This window comes from Tamandua tetradactyla, chromosome 8 (assembly GCF_023851605.1).
Source record: "Tamandua tetradactyla isolate mTamTet1 chromosome 8, mTamTet1.pri, whole genome shotgun sequence".
NCBI lineage: Eukaryota > Metazoa > Chordata > Mammalia > Pilosa > Myrmecophagidae > Tamandua > Tamandua tetradactyla.
This window is the reverse complement of record NC_135334.1, coordinates 1-20650: the sequence shown is the minus strand read 5'-3', so window position 1 is coordinate 20650 and position 20650 is coordinate 1. Positions and strand designations below refer to the sequence as shown.

Sequence of the window (20650 nt, the reverse complement as noted above, 5' to 3'; positions counted from 1 at the left end):
AGGAAGAGAATTGTCTTAACATAGTTAAGACTATTTTACTATTTGACTACTGCTGTATTCTTGCACTCATCACAAATAAATGGATCCTTCTAAAGTGTTTTAAAGATAATTCTCTAAATGGCCCAACAGATTCATTCTCACCTTTCCCATAAATCCACTGCAGATAAGTTCTCACTAACTGGCATCTGTAGTAAGATTAACCTTCCGAATTATAACACTTGTTGAACCCTTAATTCATCCAGATTCTGTGCTTGGCAGATGGAGATAGGGGCAGTAAGAGTCCTCTTCCCTGGAGAAACTTATTGTGTTACGAGGGGGAACCCTGTAAACAACTGTTACATAACAAGTGGTAACATAGATATATGGCAAGTAAATGCTGGTAAAGGTGTCTTGGAAGGTAGATAGTGTCAAACTTGCCAGGACAAGGACGAGGGAAAATATATTGCAGAGAGCAACATGAGCAAGGCAGGAAAATAAATTTATGAAAAATTTCAAATGAGCGGAAAATATTCTCTGGGATTATCACTTAAGTAATGTAATAACAGTCTTATTTAAACACGAAGTTAAAACTAAATTCCAAGTTTTTTGTTTCCTAGTATTTGGATGTGAGAAAATTTTAAAGCAATGCTCATGTCCTCCAAATAAAGGAACTGAGGCCCACAGAGACATATGGACCCTACCTTGTTAGTGACAGAGCAGCCTTGGTACATCCAGCGTCTGAACCTTAAAACATTGCATGTTTCATCAAGTCTCCTGAACTAATATGTTTATTTCTGGCTTTCATTCACTGCGGTGACATGTTCTCATGTCAATTTTATTTAAGGCATTACATTTTATTGCGTAAATGAATGGTAGAAATAGAAAACTTGCAGTTCTGTTTCATTACTTAAGGAAAAAAAACTGAAATCTTACTCTAAATTTTTTATGCTGTTATAAAGGCAATTTGTAATAGATGCTTGCCAGGCTTAATTATAAGTACCATATCAAAGGCATCATTTTAGAATCCATCAGAAAGCATCTGTTGAAGCTAGAGTTTCCAATGGGTTTCCCATATAGCCACACATGATATCACGCTCAGGCCGTTTATGGAGGGTAAGAAATACCTTAACTCTTTATCGTTTGATATTTTAACCAAGGAAAACACACTTTAATAGATTTAACTTACTGTGACATTTTCTTCTATTTCCCTTCCCCTTCAGGTATCTCCAGGGCAGTTTACTAAAAAGTATAGCTCATGCTCAACAATATTTCTAGATGACAGCACAGTCAGCCAGCCTAATCTTAGAACCACAATAAAATGGTGAGTACATCTAGGTTGCCAAGGGCTGAGTGACAGACCCCCGTATGCTAAAAGCCTCCAAGCCATACCTGGTAACTTCAGTCATTGATTGTCCATTCCAGTGATCAGTTTAAGAACCTGATGTCAACTTTATACTGATTTCAAGGACCTAAAAAATGAATTTTCAATTTCCTTTTAGAGTACCTGGTGAAATTGGGAAGTCAGTTACCAAAAAAGGAATCCTAGACAAGGTGCCCCTCCTTATTTGATGCATTTATGTTAATACATTGTTGAAGGAGGTGCTTTTTAGTTGGATGTTTCTAGAAAAAATAAGTATGAGTTACAGGCTTAAATATGCACTACTTTGGAATCTCCTCTTGGAAGAAGGGACAGCTTGTCCCCTACTGGCACGATGCTGTATCTGCACTTAAACTGAATGGAATTTTGTCAGATTTCTCCTTTGTACGTTTTTTTCCCTGCAGTGTTTCTCTATGAAAATTCAGTTCTCCTTTCTTGTTTCCCAAAAGAGTGAATATTATCAAACCAGCCTTATAAGAATAAATTTTTGGTGGCTCAGCAGGCAGAGTTCTTGCCTGCCATGCTGGAGACACGGGTTCGAGTCCTAGTGCCTGCCCATGCCAGAAAAGAAGAAAAAGAAAAATAAATTTTCAAGCTTAATTTCTTTATGGTAAAATGTGTTCAGCTGAGGTTTTAATGCATATATATCTGTTCAAGACACTATATCAATCCATATTCAAGAAAATCATAGCAGAGATTAATGAAGGGTTTTTTTTTGGAAACATAGTCATGCTCAGGTTTGGGCTTAATGAGACTTGAATAGTATATTGATAAGAAACTATTCCCTAATTTCTAGGATCACCTCAGAGTCCACAATCAGAGATGCATTTTCAAAACATCCCACAATAACCTTGCAAGCTTATTTTTTTTTTAATGTGTGCAACATTTTCTGACTATTGGGATTGTCCAGGGAATATTTATCTCCTCAAGATACCAATGTAGATTTTCCTCTACATTTTACCTCTAATTTTATTTTTCAACCTTAAAAAACACATTTAGCTTATAAACTTAATTTTGTTTCTAATGTATCAGCTTTTTTGTTAATTTAGTTATCAAGGACTTAAACTTTAATTAAAAAATCAAGTTGATAATTATGATTATTTCCTCTCTCACTTGTAATAATACAACAGCAAAAACTGAACCTTGACTCCTCTATCTAAAGCCCTCAGCTTTGGTATATATTATCCAGTAATCATTGAATGTTTTTGTTCAGCCAAGACCAATAAATCCTTGACTAAAAACCAGAATGTACTTTGAATAGAAGCTCTAGTTTCTTTTGAATTCAGAGAATTCAGATATCTCAGTGTACAATTCAAAAGTAGTCTGAAATATTAACCTTTCTCAAGCAAATAGGTTTCATGGTGTTTTTCCAGTGTAAATAGTCTAATTTTTAGAAGTTTACTTGGGAAGTATAGTTTTCATTTGCTTTAAATAAGTTTTAAAAATGATCATTCATAACATTCACTGTTGGTGGAGTAAAGGTTTTATGAGCAAATTAATAGGGAAAATTGGCTCTTAGGAAGGATGTTGAAAATGTTATCATGGTGCTTTCAATGGGATAGGCGAGCCATATTAGAATCGTATGCAATAATCTTCAAAATGTGTCTGCAAACACATGGGATTCAGCCTGCGCCCCCCACCACCCCACCCCCAGTAATCCTGTATAGCCAGACAGCTTTTGATAAGCTAGGGAAGGATGTGAGGCATAATTATATGGACAGAAACACCCCAGGTCATTCGAATCTAACTAACCTCACTGGTTCCCCCAACTTTTCTGCACATTGGAATCACTTGGGGAGCTTTTAATAAAACGAAAACCCTGATGCCCAAGTCACATCCAGTGCCAGTTAATGAAATCGGAATTGACTGGAAGTGGAAGTCAGGCAGTTTTTAAAGATTCCCAGGTGATTCCAGTGTACAGCGAAGTTTAAGAACCACAGCCTAATTAGTTTGAGTGCAGTAGAAAGAGAACTGCTTCTGGCTGTTAGGGGAACCTCAGACAAGTTAGCTTTAAGCATTAGTTCCCTTATCTTTTATAGATGGGTTGTTGGATTAAATGGCATGTAAGGTTTGGTGGTCCTTTTCAGCATTTAACTTCAAATTTTGTGATTTAAAGATGATCTTTGAGACAAATCTATTTGAAGCACTATAGAAGTATCCATCTTTGATACTAATGTTATTTGTCTAACCTCCTTAAGAACATTTTCAAAGTAATGGAAGCTTTTTGTGCATGCTAATAGTCTATGGATGCACTTTAAAATTCAGATTTGCCTTCCCTCAGTTATTTTCAGCTTCATTTTAGAAACTGAGTGCCAATGGAAACATACATTTACTGGAGAGAGCACCTTTTTTCCCTAGTACTCAACAGTTGTGGATAACTTAGGAATGCAATAATATAAAGACTCTGAGGAGTTGTGTCTGTTCATCACTATTTCATTTAAACTAATTTGAGAACACTTGCCATGAATATTATGTTGCATAGTATTATGCTGTGTTGCTAGCACTGCTTTATTTCAGGATAGCTAGACCAATCAATTTTATGAGTACTTATATTTGCTAATAAATTTTCTAATTATACAAAGGTGAGTTTAAATGATTTGGTATAAATCACATTCATTAATTACTTTTATAAAAATAATGGAAAATGGGTGTAGGTAGGTGGATAATGTGCTAAATCAGTTGAAAACACAGTCTACCATCTAAAAAGCCACAAATGAAAACTATTTTGTGGCCTAAATGTAAACAAGCATACAAATAACTACACCTTCACGGGATGAAAAGTACCATGGGTAAAAGGAAAATGACAGGGAAAACAGAATTCATATATTATAATAATCAGCAGAAACATGTCTTGTAACCAAATATAGCCTAGCATTTTGGTTCTTCTGTTTTTGTTAAACACCAAAGAACTAAAATAAGGGGAAAAGTACCCATATGGTACTCATACGTTCAGTATTTCAGGACCACTGGGAAGATCTCTAACCACCCCTCATCCTCCTTACTTTTTAATGTCTTTAGGTCTAAAAAAAAATCTTTTTTTACAATTATATATTTTTTTCCCTCCACAGTGTGACCTTAGAAATATACTACCACATAAAGTACAGGTGAGCTCTTTTAAAACCTGCCTTGTTATTTTAGCTAATTATTTTGCATGATTTAGTGTCAAATTTAGTGTTAGGTAATATCTGTGGCTATTATTGGAGTAAGCTGTAAATATTCAACATTATTGCAGCATTGAAGTGATTCATTTGGGTTTTTTTTCCTCCTTGGGATGCTTTTATCTCTTGAATTATTGAGGGACCCCAATGATCATTTATTTATGTGGATTATATTAATATATACTGCATTAAAAATTAAAATTGAGAGTTTAAAAGTTTAAGTCCATTGTATGCTAACACAGGATTTCTCATCCTCAGCACTATAAGATTTTGTTGTGGGGGGCTGCCCTGTGCACTTTAGGATTTTTAGCAACGTCCATGAAATGCCAGTAGTGCCTGTCCTCTCACCCCTTATGATAACCCAAAATGTCTCCAGACATAGCCAAATGATGAAGAAGTGTCCCCCTTTGGGAGACAAAATTACCCCTGGCTGAGAAGCACTGTGTAAACATAAATATTTTCCCTGAAAAGTCTTTTTTTCCCAACAAAAAATGTGACTGAAAAGTACATCATTGATTTAAATTTTTTGTAAATCTCTTTAATGTTTACCTTAATAAAAGACAGCTGTATTCTCATATCTACTTCTGCCTTCAGTCATTTGCATTCTGTTGTTTTGAAGAAACAATATGAAGAAAACACAGCTTTGTGTAGATTAAGTAGTTGAAAAAAGGTGAATTTTAAAAGCCTTAGGATAATTGTGGATATTCTTAGATACTACACCAAAATTCTATAGTGATAATTTCTTTAATTAGTTTCAGTGGAATTTTAAACCACATCAGTGAGCCTTACATTAACATAGTCTGTCTTGTATGTTGAATGGATATGTTACCCATACATGAGCTTATAATATACATTGATTATTTGGAAGATGTATATTTCATTATACAGCCAAAAACTCACCTTTGTTAGTATCACCACCAGTCTTATTTAAAAAGTATTGAGAAGCTGTTAAACTCACAGTAGAAGACACATATTTTCCAAAATACTGGCTTTTAGCTTGAAAGCTTGAATTTTATCATTGGCAGCAAATTCTTGAGTTGTTTTTCTTGAAATGACAGGCTAGTTCTGTTCATTTTAGAGAGAACGCAGTTTGTCACATGCTCTCATGTACATTTTTGTTTTTAACAAAAAGGTAACTCGTTTAACTTGCAAGTCAGTCAGGTCAAACGATGCTTTTCCTCAGTGCAGCTATACTCCAGTGTGCTGAAGAGATTTATATCTATTTTCCATCAGTTCACTCAAAATATTAAAAGTGCCAGGATTTAATAACAGTTTAATTTTTGCCGCTTCATCAGAGACGTTCTTAAATGATGCTGGCCTTTTTTTTTTTAATTGCTGGTGTGTGGTAGCAAAAAATAGAATGACCAGTGGTGCAGTGGATACCACTGCCTTGATTCATGCTAAGGAACTGACAGGTTTACCCATTTTTGCTTTTATATAATGATAGCAAATGTCAAACAGTGAAAAAGCAAGTAATGCCTTAGTATTATGATAATAGTTTTGACCTCACAGGCTTGCTGAAGGTACTTGGGGAATCCCCATGAGCCTGCCGACCACACTTTGAGAACCACTGGTTTACATGAGCACGATGTATTAGCATGGTGAACCTTAAAATGAGAAGATAGGCCTCTTTTAAAATAAAAAGATGTTTTAAATTTAAGGTACTTAGCAGGGACAAGAAGAAATACATGATAGGAATACAATATAGAGAACTAAAGAGAAAATCCCAGGGAAATCTGAATTTCATTTTTGAGCTCATTTATAAAGAATTTTGACCACTACTGCTGCTTTGTAAAATTTCTTATGTGTTCCAACGTGAGGTGAAAGGAGTGAAAATAAATTTGGGCTACTTTAGGGAAGTGTTTAAATGTTGGCTAGTTACTGTCAAAAAGATTTCATAGTACATGGTTGTAGTGAGTAAAAAGGAAACTTCTGAGGCCAAGATCCAGGAGAAGAATTTTAAAAACTGCTCTGTTGGAGGTTAAGCGTTTCATTCAACTTTTAGCTAAGATATTAACATTTCGTGGCTTAATGTTTTTAATGCACATTGTTATTTTATAGAACTGCAGATAGGTCCCTGAATTTTTTTGATGAAAGATCACATCCGCTCACGGTAAGTGTCAACTTTATTAAGGTTGTATCTTTCCCTCATGTTATTTCATGCTGATTAGCTTTGCGATTAATTGCTAGAAGAAAAACACTGAAGCTTGAGATCAAAATCACCTTCCTTTAAGTTCTTCCCCACCTCACACTGTATCTCTATCATTCTATAAATGGGTTGTTGAATAGGAGATATGATACGGTATGAGCTTAGTTGCAGTTTGGATGAACAGTGAGCCCAAACAACAGAAAAGATTATTTTTAACAGCATCAAGCAAGAGCAAAATGCTTAAAAGTAAACCTAACAAATATATGACATCTATGTGAGAAGTTTTACAACTATTTAGATTAATTAGAATTACTAAGAATTAAGAATTCATTTCTTCAGTCACACTAGCCACATTTCCAGGACTCAAGTAGCCACATGTGGCTCCTGAATTGAACATTGTCGCCTTAGAGCCTTATGGTTCCAAGTTTTTACAGCGTTTGTTGCAAACGAGTGTGAGATATGATGATAAATAAGATATCTGAGCTTATAAATTTCTTAAATTTCATCTGTGGGAGGAAAGTGGAAAGGAACACTGTAATTTTTCTAAGTTGTGCCTGTATTTTCCTTTAATGACTGGTGGGAGGGTATTGATTCACTGGTTTTATTGTTCATTGTTTATATTTAAAGGATTTAAAGACATGTCCCCCAATCAAAATTATTTTAAAGGGCACATGGACATAAGTTTGAAGGTTGCTATCATAAAAATACTTAAGGATTTTTCTTCAGTGGTTACTTATAGTACATTTTTCCTTCTTTCAGCCAGTAAAGATTCCAGAGGAATGTTTCAAGCATGATCCTCAATACAGATTTGTTAACACATTTGTTCAGACTATTTTCAGTGCTGTGCAGCTAACAGCTGAATGTGCAATAATGACTTTGGTAAGATAATTAATTCTTTTGTCATAAAGCACCTTTAGAAATTTCTGCTTGTACACCATGATGCAGTCCTGTTTGTCATATGAAAGTAAGCTCCTGAAATTATCAGAACGTTATTAAGAGAAACCTGTGAAACAATAGCTATTAAAGGCAGCAAGAGAGATTTCTGATCTCTTCCACCCCATCCCCCCCCCGCCCAGAAACATGCACACGCAGTGCATACAGACGTGTACATGGGTGCATGTGGGTGTCCTGATGGAGTCAGGGTGGGGGACAGTAACAAAACCACCTGCTCCAGAGGCAGAGATGAATTCAGTGTAGGTCTGAGATGAGTTCCAGGTTATATTCCCCCAGCAGTTTGTAGGTATATCCTGATGGGTGTTAATCCATCGCTGTTCATTTCCATGAAGTTACCCAAGAGTGGAGCGTCAGTAGTAGTAGTTCATGGGCAAGCTTTGCTAGTCAGTTATAAGATTTTACCATTTTAAATAATAAATTCTATTTAAGTGAGAGGTGGTTGGGTTTTTTTTATTCTTTCTACAGAAAACTTACAGAGGAAAGTTAAGTGCATGGTTTGGAGGGAGAGAGTACTCACCTACTCCTTTATCTCTCCAAGTAGAATTTAGGAGGCAAGGCATTTTAAATAGAAAGCCCTCTATGGATTTTGGATCAGACACAGGTCTTTTCATGGAGCAGCAAGCCATTTGGAATGCTTAGCATATGCTAGAGAGAGAGGCAAGAATGGTACTTCCATACCTAACAAAAAAAAAAAAGTAATTCATGTAGGAGAGCATCTGGGTTTGGAAGGGAGTTCATTTTAAACCCATTAAGCTTGATGTACCTGTGAGGTAGCAGAATAGCAATGTCTAGTAATAACTTGTATGTATGGGCCCGGAGCATGAATCAGAGTTAATGGTAGGGAATTAAGAGTAACTCTTCAGATGCAGAGAAAGTGTGTAGAATGAAAAGTGGACAGAAGGTGGATGTGCAGGGACTATCAGTATTTTCGGGGCAAGTTCTTAGAGGAGTGGCTACAGTTGTAGAAGAACCAGGAGAGCGTAATAAAAGAGGAACCGAGTTAAGAGAGATTCAAGAAAGTTGTGGTCAAATGCTAAAGGCTGCTGAGAAGTTGCTCATTCCTTAAATTCTCACTGAGTACCTGTTCTCTGCCACTAGAATTAGAGGAACAGATTGAACAAAGTTTCTTGCCTTTATGGAGCTTATATTCCAGTAAAGAAGACAAGTTTTCCTTTTTAAATGAGTATTTTTTAAAAGATGGATATTTCAGATAATGATAAAGAACAAGTAGATAAAACAGGACTAAGGGATAAGGAGTGTTTAGAAAAGTTAATTTTAGATAGAATGATCAGAAAAGAGTCTCTCTAAAGAGGTAGCACTTTGAAAAAGGCGATCCTGCATTACATATAGAAGGAGCTAGGAAGTGGTCAGCTTTTTTTATTTTAATTTTTTAATTTAATTTTTTTAAATCCCCAAAACACGAAGCAAATGCAGACATTCCTATTTTGATCATTCCATTCTACATATATAATCAGTAAGTAATTCACAATATCATCACATAGTTGCATATTCATCATCATGATCGTTTCTTGAAACATTTGCATCTATTCAGAAAAAGAAAGAAAATGAAAACAAAAAAATTTATACATACCATACCCCTTACCCCCCTCCCTTTCATTGATCACTAGCATTTCAAACTAAATTCAACATTTGTTCCCCCTATTATTTATTTTTATTCCATATGTTCTACTGGTCTGTTGACATGGCAGATAAAAGGAGCATCAGACACAAGGTTTTCATAATTCCACAGTCATATTGTGAAAGCTATATCATTATTCAATCATCTTCAAGAGACATGGCTACTGGAACACAGCTCCACATTTCCAGGTAGCTCCCCCCAGCCTCTCCACTACATCTTGAATAACAGGGTGATATCTACTTAATGCATAAGAATAACCTCCAGGAGAACCTCTTGACTCTGTTTGGAATCTCTCAGCCACTGACACTTTGTCTCATTTCACTCTTCCCCCTTTTGGTTGAGAAGGTTTTCTCAACCCCTTGATGCTGAGTCTCAGCTCATTCTGGGATTTCTGTCCCTCGTTGAGTGGTCAGCTTCTTGATGAAGGTAGAATTGATAGGAATTGCTGTCAGATTGGAGTGGGATGAGTCACGTTAAGTCATGGCAGCTAGGTGAGTGTTAGTGTCATTGGTGTTACTCGGGAAGACGTGGGGAATGCGGAGTTGGGTGAAAAGCTCTGGTGTGTACGTGCGAGGGCGCCACTGGCCATGGTGAGAAAAGCTTGAAGACAGCAGCGGGGTGCGGACTGCAGTGAGTTGAGGTGAGGATGGGAGAGGAGAACTGCATCGGGGCATGACACCGTGAACAGAATGAAAGGATGCATTCTGAGGGTTGGGATGAGAAATAGGTTCATCCTGAGAAAATTCTTTGGCAGAGGAGAAATTCTTTGTGAGGAGATGTGATCATTTGGGGAACATTTTTCTGCAGAAGTGGGCATGGATAGGATCAAGTACATTGACAAAAGACTGAGTCTTCAGTAGGAAAAAATAAATCTCTTCCACTGCTCACTGCAGGGGGGGGTGGTGGCAAATGGTATAAGGGAGTATCAGTACATAGCAAACATGCCAGTTAAGGTGACAGGAGCTTGAAGGATTGCCAGTTTTGTTGAGATGCTTCTGCTTAACTCCTATAAGGTAGAAAGTTGAATTCTGTGAGAAGGGTTCTTAGAGAGCTTCAAGTTTTTGGGAGAATGGAAGCAGAATCTAAGAACATACAATGTTTGATGAATATTCCCTACATGTAAAAGGATGTCTGAATCATCTCACAAACTGTCAGGTTTTAGAGTCCCAGAAGGAAAGAGACTGGTGGCTCTGTGCTGCTTTGTAAATCGATGGGAATTGATTGTGTATTCTTGTAAAGGCACTGAGTGCAGGACTCTCCCAGCTGTCCAGACTGGCCTCAAGCGCGCACATGCGCACGGCTGCCTGTCGTGCTGTGCTGCACAGCAGCCACTGGGAGGCTCTCGGTCACCAGTTCTTTTCTGCAAGCTAGTGCACAAAACTGTTCCTGTGAGCAGAAGAAGATAAAAACATACTCAGGATCACCACTTAGGCTTTACATATTCAAACATTACCTACCTGTGAAATCACCAGTTAACTACCAGCCAGGTGTGGCACATTGCACAGGCAGGCTCCCCACCCTGGGCTGGGACATGCTGCCCTTTCTGAGTTTGAAGATAATACAGTGTGCTTCAGGATGACATTTGCTGAAATGTCCAGTCATTCCCATGACCAGAATTGGGCTGGAAATTTACATGGGCAGAGTGGTCAGCAGAGGGAGCTGCCTTAATTGTGATCTGGCCTCTTGCTCAGGTGGACTGAGCAGTCTCTATAGAAGGGAAGAATAAAAGGCATTTCTTAGTCCAAACATCTACCATTCATAATAGTTCTTGTCATGGCACTTAAACTGAACTAAAATCAAAGACCAGTGCTCTACTTTTGCAGGTTTACTTAGAAAGGCTTTTAACTTATGCTGAGATCGACCTTTGTCCCACTACCTGGAGAAGAATTGTTTTGGGGGCCATTCTCATTGCCTCCAAGGTTTGGGACAATCAGGCTGCATGGAAGGTGGACTGCGAGATCCTCCAGGGCCTTACAGTTGAGGACATGTGAGTTCATAAGGTTTGGGTGAATTTTCTAACCATTTTCCAATACCTCATTTGCTCCCATAAAGTTTACATTTTAAGAAATATTTTTAAAGGTAACGTGCAGAGACCTGAAATAGGCATAAAACTATGTACTTCTTTTTCTCCAGCTGTGGTCCAAATTCATATTTTACATCATTAATTGGTAGTTACTGATGTGTTAGTGTAATAATATGCTTTTGATAAGTTTTTTTTCTGGTGGTTTCTGATAGATAAAGCTTACAGCATAGCACAGTAAATATCTTTACAGCATTTTTAAAGCTTTCTACCAGTCCCAGTCCAGTTTTAAGAGGTACACCCCTGGCGTTTGAAGTAAGTGTTTGACTACTGTCAAGGAATTAGGTGGCCCCTGGACTATTGAAGTTACAGCTTTAATCTGAGTCACACATTTTATATTTGGTTTTGCTGTCTTCCCCCACCCCCCTTTTTCTTTATCTGAGGATCTGTTGTTGCAGAAACCATGATATAAGATGGGCACTCCTTGGTGTGGAACAAAATTAGCCAAATGTAAAAGCTTCAGAACTCATGTTTTCCTGTCTCCTTCCCTATTGGGAGTGTTTCATGTGTTAATAAGTAGGTCTTGTGGAAACTGGAAACTCCTTTCTCAGGCAGTCTGAGAAACCAGTGCTCATGTTGAAGAGATTCTTGGGGTACTCAGCCATTCGTAACAGCACTTTGTGAGGTCTTGAGCCTGAGAGCGTGAGGTGCCTTGGTTAGTAATGTGGCTACTCAAAGACCGCACGCACGCTGACATGGGACAGGAAACCAAACCTAATGAGGGCTTCCAGCCTGGCCAACCTGGCCAGCCTGCCACTGGGAAGGACCTGGAAGGTAGTAGGCAGGATGAGTCAGAGGTGTTTCCAGCAGACTCTCAGCATGCCTACTTGATGGGGAAAACGCTCCTTGTGGGTGGCATTTAGGGAAATGAGAGCACCTCTTGATTAGAATGAGCAGCATAGGGAGATTAAAATCCTGGCAGAAAAGGCCAAGGGTGTGTTTTAGTGACCTCACTCAATGTTATTCAGAATTACCAAACTATACATATTTGAAACTGAAGTGAGGATACTTCTGAAGGGGAGCCAGCAAATGTTGATTGCTGTTAGAATGGGGTTTTGTGAAAAGGACCACTTCGATAATAGTGTAAACTAAATGGTCATGGTTATATTGCTGGCCATCTTAGCAAAGGGTGGGGTGACAAAGGACGTCTCCACCATGGACTTGAAATGAGCGGAAGTACTTTTTGGAAGTTGCGGGAGCTACTTTGACTTTGGTCACTGCTGTTATCAATCTTCAAATTGGTCCCTCAAAGGAAGGAAAATTTATAAACAGGAGCACTAACCCTGCCATGATGGCGGCTGATACTTTCTAAAAACCTGAAACTAAGCTGGCTGGGCCTCTGGCTCTTGTTACAGTATCAGAGAGTGTGCAGGGAAACATGTAGATTGTCCCAGTGAGTAGTGGCAGAATCTAGCTACAAGACTAGTCTTAAACAATGCTTTTTGTGTATGATAAGAAACACCAGGAAGCAGCTCTATTTGTAACAGGCTGCTTTTGTTCATGATCTTCAGAAAGTGGAAAGCGTTAAAACAAGGTATTTCGTATACATTTATTTTGTCCCTCTGCTGTTGACTACTATTGAGTCTATTTTAAAACTGAAAAGTTTTAAAACCAGTTCTATCAGACTTTTGTTAAAACTTTCCATCTATATGCTTTCTTAGAATATATCTCCCTTCAAAAGAAGTTAAATTGAACAGCTTCTAGTCAGAAAGTTGGCTGTGCCTATAAATGGTTTGCTGTTCAGCCATCTAGCCATTTAAAAAACAAAACAAAACAAAAACCAGAAGATGCATATTCTGTAGGAATAATGCTTTCCTTCAATGACTAAGCCTCTATTAATAGACATGTTAATCCTTTGAAGTACTGTATTTCTGCACAATTAAAATTTATTAGTGGAGAAACTATAACAGGCATAGTGAAGTGCATTTATTTCTGTAGTAAATTGAGTCCTGATTAGCTGATTATCAAAGCAAAGTCTGATTTACATTTCTATAGACTTACGGACGTATGAACAGATTAATCTTGGTGGTAGGTTCAGTTGGGTTTTAAGTTCAAATGAGAAACAACATCTCCGCTCTTATTCTCACTGCTCTCCATACCGTAGAACATCGAGCATTTGTTGACCTATCCAGTGGATAAAATATTAAAACATATTAAAAGCCAGAAATAAAGCTTCTAGCATGCTTTTTTAGGTATTTATCATTTTTAGACACTTTTTTAGACACTCCCTAATGTGATTACTGTGAAGGTAAGATGTACTCTGATTTCATTTACTTGAACACTTGGCAAAGGACTGCTCCTCGAATTTTCCTTTCCCACTTACTAAACGGTGACTGCATATGTGTTTGTGTCATGCTCTGCAGAGGGCTGGTGCATGCTCAGCATCTTGGGGTTTCCCTCCCAACACAGGAGAAATACTAAGTTTTTACATCCAGTGCTTTGCCAAAGGGCCTGTTGTAAAATGGGTTTAGTCTAGTCAAAACATCTTTGATCTTTCTGCCTTCCAGAATTTAAAAATAGAATATTCTGTCCTGCCATAGTGACAGTTTCTCAACTTAGTGAAATTAAGGTGGGCAGAGACTTGCATTATGCCCTTTGACATAGCCCCTTGCAGTGGGGCAAGGGGAGGGGAGCCCCTTCCCCATCGAATACAGCTTGTTTGTTTATTTATGTATTTATTTGAGATGAATCCTTGTTGCCTCAAGAGTTTTTACCTCCTCAGAGATAATCGGTACCTCTGGATGGATTCATTTGTTGCCGTGGTGATGTGCCCACTCCTTTTGTTGGCGCTTCTCTACTTCAATAAGCCCCTTCCTGTTATCAGCCCGGTGGAAATGTGTGCAAGTTCTTCAGAGTTAATGAACAGCATACATCATTCCTTTCATCTGATCACTATAGTGGGCCTTGTGAGTGAGTGTAGAGTATGAATCGTACAGCCGCACTAATGGAACTCTGAAGAATGAGCCCCCGAGTCAGCAGCACGAGAGCATAAGAGGGCCGTAACCTTTTCCCCTACGTCCCAAACTCAAAGTGCTGGGATGCAGAAAGGACCACAAATAGCTGTACCTTGTTTGAACATGAGTGTGTTACTCCAGCTGGGTAGCCTTCATTTGTTTCAAAACAGAATTTAGAGCTATCCTAGTAGCTCAATGATATTTTTGAAGCTAGTCCAATTGTCTAAAAATTGTCTTGTTATTTTGTTATATCCTTCCTCCCCTAGGATTGAGATAGGAAGTCATTGTTTGGAGCTACTACAGTTTGACATTGATGTTCCTGCCAGTGTTTATGCCAAATACTACTTTGACCTTCGTTCCTTAGCCGGTGACAACGATAGGAATTTTCTGTTTGCTCCTCTTAGCAAAGAAAGAGCGCAAAATCTAGAGGTAAGGTGGTGAAGTCACTAAGCTGGGTTCTCACTCAGCCACCAAAGCCTACATCTGACACTAAATCAATAATATTAAGAAGTGATTAGGAAAATAGGAAGTTTTTAAATTAACACATTGTGGATCTTCTTAACCCTTTGGAGTCATATTTCCTGTGTCTTTTATGGTTTATACAAGGATCCACATTTCAAAAATGATAGATATTATTATCTCTTCTTACCGTAACTCAGAATATTTCTAATGAAATTTAATGTTTTTAATAGTTTTCCTTTTGAACCTCTACCCTTCTACATAACCCATAGGATTGTTTCCCTGATTATACTTACATATGTAATTTACTTATTACTCTTGACTGCCTTTATCTCAGTTTGTAAATTCATGTCAGTGTTTACTATACATATAGCAGTTTAATCTCATGAGTTTATTCGACAGCATTAGTGGCTAAGCAGAGTGACCTATATTTAGAAGGTATAACATGTAAGTGTTTCAAATACTAGATGTACAGAGTGCATGGGTTTAATGGAAATGGTAATTTACCGAGGACACGGCAATATTATGGCTTATGATTTTTGGTGTGAATACAGCAAAATTATAACTGAAATGAACACATTCTTAAAATTCACACTTTCTGTGGTACCTTGGAAGGTACTTTAGAGTGATACATTTTTCTACCGTAATTAAAGTGCAAGTGAAATAACATCTTTTGGTGCTTCAGTCTTAGACCTCTCCAGTAGAGTAAGTTTCTGTTTGCTCTGCCAATCTAATCATAGCCCTCAATCTGTATTACTCTGTCTCTTAGTGAATTGGCAGGAAGTAGCTTTCTCAGAACCTAACATGTAGATCTCAGATAGCCAAAGTAGCAGTAATTATGTATGAACTCTAACAGACTCTCCATATGTGGCTCATCATTGGTGATTCCTTTTAAGATTGGAACCTTTTTTAAATGCATTTTTTGATTCTTGTACCTATATTCTATTTGATTGACTTTTTCCTAGGTCATTTCCAGATTATGTGAAGACAAGTACACATATTTATATAGAGCTGCTCTGAGACGGTCTTTCAGCGCTGATGATTTCATCGTTATTCAGCGCTCTAATGCCATCCTCTCTTAAAGAGAGAAATGAGGGGTTATAACATCATAAAACCCCTCATCTACAAAGACTGGAGAAACGTCACCACTCCTGCTCAAAAACCAACAAAGTTAATATTTTCATCTAAGGAAAAGACATCAAATTCAAATTCAAGAGACTTGTGGACAGCGAAGATTACACTCTATGGGAAAGAACGCGACCTTGTCAATGTAACACTCTTCTGTCCTTTTTAATGTAAACAGAGTTATGAAAACCACTCCAAAGTGAAAGCTCCCAACTCACACACAGATGTTTGCTTACTGTCTAGGCAGTAGCTGTGAACAGTGTGTGGTTTTTTTAATTAATAACTTAAATTTTAAAGACACTAACCATATATTTTTATGTTTTTCCTATTTTTCCTGCCCCAACCACCCACCCCGATATTGTTGCATATGCCTTTAAAATTAATGCAGTATTACTATTAAAACATGGGACTCTTAACAACTATAAAACCACTTAGCAGCAGAGACTAGCATTGTTAGGTGCTAAAAGGTTCATCCTCCCTACTGTATCACTGAAGCTGCTAGTCATTGGCAGTCAACTTAAACAAAAAAGCTGCTGGATAGCATGTACTGAAATTCCTTGGAAGCACTACTTATTACTAATAAGTAGTGTTGGGTTATCAACAGAGAAAGTATCAGTTATTGATTATCTACATCTGCTATGTCCACACTTCATTTCTTGTGAACTGTAATGGTGCTTGCATCTCATTTTCTGAAAATTTCCTCTTATTTGTTAAAATCTAGTTAAGATAATTTCTTCTTATTTGGTAAAATCTAGTTAAGATAATTTCCTCTTATTTGTTCAAATCTAGTTAAGATAATTTCCTCTTATTTGTTCAAATCTAGTTAATAATTCCAACCAACATGGTGATCCAATGATAACAAGCACATAATGAGATACAAAGTATCTGAAAGTCTTGATGCAGTTGTAAGCTTTTATAAAGTGCGTTTTGGGCGCCCCAGGCACTGCAGCATAAGTATAAATGCAAACAAACCTTTAAAAAACAACATTTGAAAGTTTTCGTTTCTTTTATACTTAGTTTTGTGAATTCTAACTACGTTTTCAATTTTAATTTTTTGTTTCAGGACTTCTTGAAGATGGCAGACATTGAAACAAAAAATTAAAATTAAAAGCTTAATACTCAAAATTCACAAAACACTTAGTTTTGTGAATTCTGAGTACGTTTTCAATTTTAATTTTTTGTTTCAGGACTTCTTGAAGATGGCAGGCATTGAAACAAAAAATTAAAATTGAAAGCTTAATACTCAAAATTCACAAGACAGTTTTGTGAATTCTGAGTACGTTTTCAATTTTAATTTTTTGTTTCAGGACTTCTTGAAGATGGCAGGCATTGAAACAAAAAATTAAAATTAAAAGCTTAATACTCAAAATTCACAAGACAGTTTTTTGAATTCTGAGTACGTTTTCAATTTTAATTTTTTGTTTCAGGACTTCTTGAAGATGGCAGACATTGAAACAAAAAATTAAAATTTACAAAACTACGTAAGTTTAAAACAAATTTAAGTAAACTTTCAAATGATGTTTTGTAAGTTTTGTAGCACTTATACTTCTACTAGTATCAAAGCTAAATTTGCATCAAGACTTTGAAACACCTGTAATCTCCATAGAAGGGCTTTCCTATTTTTAAAATAGTCCTTTGCAAGGCTGTGCACTGTTCATCTGTTTTAATCACCTAAGTTTCTTTTCTCTAGATTTGGTAAAAGGAGATTATGAAGAGCAATGAAATTCACGTGTAATAAAAGAAATTGGACACCCCCCCCCAAAAAAAGAAAGAAACTGGACCCTGTTAGTGGTGGATAATTAGGAAACAGGTACATTAAGCTATCTGTAGTCATCTTATATGAAGTCCTGGAGTTTAAAGAGGAAACTTATACACTCCATAGGAACCCTGATTTCAGCTTTAAAGAGTAGGGAATAAGTAATTTTAAGAGATTGATGATAACAGTGTCACCTACATTTGAAATATTTTTTTTTAATTATCATTGTCAACTTTGTGAAATCTCTTTTTTCTCCTGCCTTATCAAATGTACATGTAGGAATTTTGCCTAAAAACAGCACTTCTGTATTAGAACTACTTTCAGTATTGTAACACTTCGTCTCATATTGAGTGCTGTAGTTCCATCATTTTTAAAGAACAGAGACATAAATAATCATATATAAAGTATTACAGTCTACCACCTCAAAAAACATTGCTTTATGGAGTTTGGAGCCTGGAGATTTTAGTATTGATTGCAATTGTATTTTGAAAAGAATGCTACAACCTATAGTGGTTTTCTTTCTCATGTTTATATTAAAAGAAAAGCTAATAAACTTTTAATTTAAGTACGGCTAATGTATTACTGTATTCTCATGTCTGAGCCTAACATTTCAAATCAGTCCCAATAGATCCTAAAGCATTTATTTTGCTTATATGCTTTTTTCAACCTGAAAATACTTAAAATCACTGGCACTTTAAAATGTTAAAATCCTTCAAAGTCATAGAAATTGAGAGTAATGCATATGCTTCTGCAGCCTTTTTAATACATATGGGTTTAGTGGAATTTCAATATGGAATAGCATTAAATTAGTGTATGGTGTATTAGATGACATCTTTGAATAGTTTGTGGTTGAGCTTAAGAGGGAAAAGAGCACATTGGAAGAGAAAATTAGATGAAATGTACAGAGTAGAAGTTACTACAGTAACAGTGTAGAATGAGAATGTTTGAGGATTTTGAGCAGTTAAACAGTTAATTTTTTTTTTTTTAATATGGGCAAGCACCGGGAATCAAACCTGGGTCCTCTGGCATGGCAAGCAAGCGTTCTTGCCTGCTGAGCCACCATGGCCCGCCCAATTAAAAACGTTTTAAACAGTTTTCCTTTTCAGTTAAACAGGAAAGAAAATGAACTAGAATGAGGGTTGCAAATTTAAACAAGCCACTTAAAATAGCTTTAGAATGCTGTTTTCAAGTTTATGTTTCAATTAGACAAAATCTCAGAAAGGCTTTTTTAAAACTAAGCCTCAGGCAGTGCAACAGTGGCTCAGTGGCAGAATTCATGCCTGCCACGCCAGAGACATGGGTTTGATTCTCGAAGCCTGCCCCCCCCCCAAAAAACAATAAAGCCTCAACAACTCAGCTTCAATAATCTCACTAAATCCTGTGAATGTTGACATTTTCTCCATATAATGATAACTAAAACATTTTGTTCTTGATAAGTTACTGGTAGAAGATATCGGATTAGTTTAGAAGGGAAAAAGTTATCATATAAATCGGTATTTATCAGGTGGTTCACATCATAATAATATGCCAGTTACTAAGTAGAAATGCTGACATGAGTGGTCAAAGGTAAATGAAAAATTTGCAGGAGGGACATGGGACGTAAATCTGTGGCTTCAAGAACAAGTTGGTTGAATAGTAGTATCATGAAAAACTGCTCTTTCCCCCATTATCTTTAATTCTGGACAGCAACACAACATTTGATAAGTGGGGGAGTTGGGCCAACTTAGGTTAAGAATATAAAAATCACTGAAAGCTAGTAGGTTCTTGGACATGTAGTATGGGCCACAGATACCACGGTACACAAGTAGCATGGTAAATGGCAATTTTCTCAATACTTGATACCTAGGAAAGATTTGTTCCCTAAAATAACACTATAAAAAGTATCTGATTTCCTGGACTCATTTATTTTCATTTCCAGTTTTTTTTCCTATTATAACACTGACTACAACGAGCTTTAATATATTGTAAGCTCAAGACTTCATTACAAGGAAAAGAGCAATCTGAAATGTTTGAACCAAATGAAATTGCTTTCTGTAGTTCAAAAATGGTTGCCTATCAGCAATTTCATACATTTATGTTTCATTCTAAGACAACTTAGGGCCCAGTGTTTCCTGGTTAAAGAAAAAAAAGACCAGATTCCATAATGAATGGCTCTTTCACGTTTCTTCTTCATGCACCCAGTGTACCTATACATTATTAAAGTCCAACAGAGCACTAAATCCTGGTTTTATAACAGTTTAGGATTAATTTCTTGTCTCCAGTAAAAACTTCTTGAGTTTTAAAGAAGTGCTTAAACCAGTATTAACTGGAAAACAATTCTGTATTTATTCTATATTCAGGTTTTGCTGTGATTTTTGGAAACAAATTTAGCTACAGCTTATAGGTTAGCTAAAATCTTCCATTACCCGACTCTTTCCTCTGACATTTGAAATATGACTGTTCCCTTACCCGGAAGCTGCATTCTTGGCTAGAGCTACTTGAAAAGCACTTGACAGCTGGCTAGAAATCTCCCAATTAAGTGCTAGTTTCTAGGCAGAGTGTAGATTACACCCAACACTTATCAACAAGTTTAAGGATTAGATTACCTACTGTCTAACACCTTCGGCCACTTAGCAACCTGGTTGGTTTAATGCTGTGCCAGCAAGCAATACAAAGTGGTCTAGAGCCTTTCAGAGAAGACTGTTTAAACACACAGGAGCAACTGATTTGATTTCTAAAGAAATTTCCACTGAAATACTTAAAATCGGTTTGGCAAATACTGAACAGAGAGCGTGTACTTAATATGAAAACCTAAGAATACTTGGTGGTGATTTAGGATTTCTAAGATGTAGGAAGAACTAGGAAAGTGAGATGGAATTAAGAGGAATTCTGGATCAATGGGAAAAAAAGTAGCATTCTTTAAAAAGCAGGGTAGGTAACTGCTGCAGAAGGAGCTAATATGAATGTGACTAGGGTGATTCAGTGATAGTCCCAAAGTCTAAGGTTCTTAAGACACCAGCTTCTACTTTAAAAGACCTCA

At 36.9% G+C, this 20650-nt stretch overlaps 1 protein-coding gene across 5 annotated transcripts in view; it reads left to right on the top strand.

Moving 5' to 3' along the window:
* LOC143643989 (cyclin-Y-like protein 1) overlaps positions 1–18196 on the top strand; it is a 58618-nt gene extending 40422 nt beyond the window's left edge. For 3 of the 5 annotated variants that reach the window (XM_077112361.1, XM_077112360.1, XM_077112363.1), the window contains 7 exons: positions 1200–1300; positions 4426–4461; positions 6577–6628; positions 7424–7543; positions 11081–11244; positions 14558–14720; positions 15716–18196. In XM_077112361.1, coding sequence (XP_076968476.1) covers positions 1200–1300; positions 4426–4461; positions 6577–6628; positions 7424–7543; positions 11081–11244; positions 14558–14720; positions 15716–15832 — 753 coding nt within the window. In that variant the 3' untranslated portion in view covers positions 15833–18196. Of the gene's footprint in view, positions 1–97; positions 1093–1199; positions 1301–4425; positions 4462–6576; positions 6629–7423; positions 7544–11080; positions 11245–14557; positions 14721–15715 lie in introns of those variants that run through there. The other 2 variants (XM_077112362.1, XM_077112364.1) reach the window with 2 other exon arrangements.
* Positions 18197–20650: the final 2454 nt, after the last annotated feature.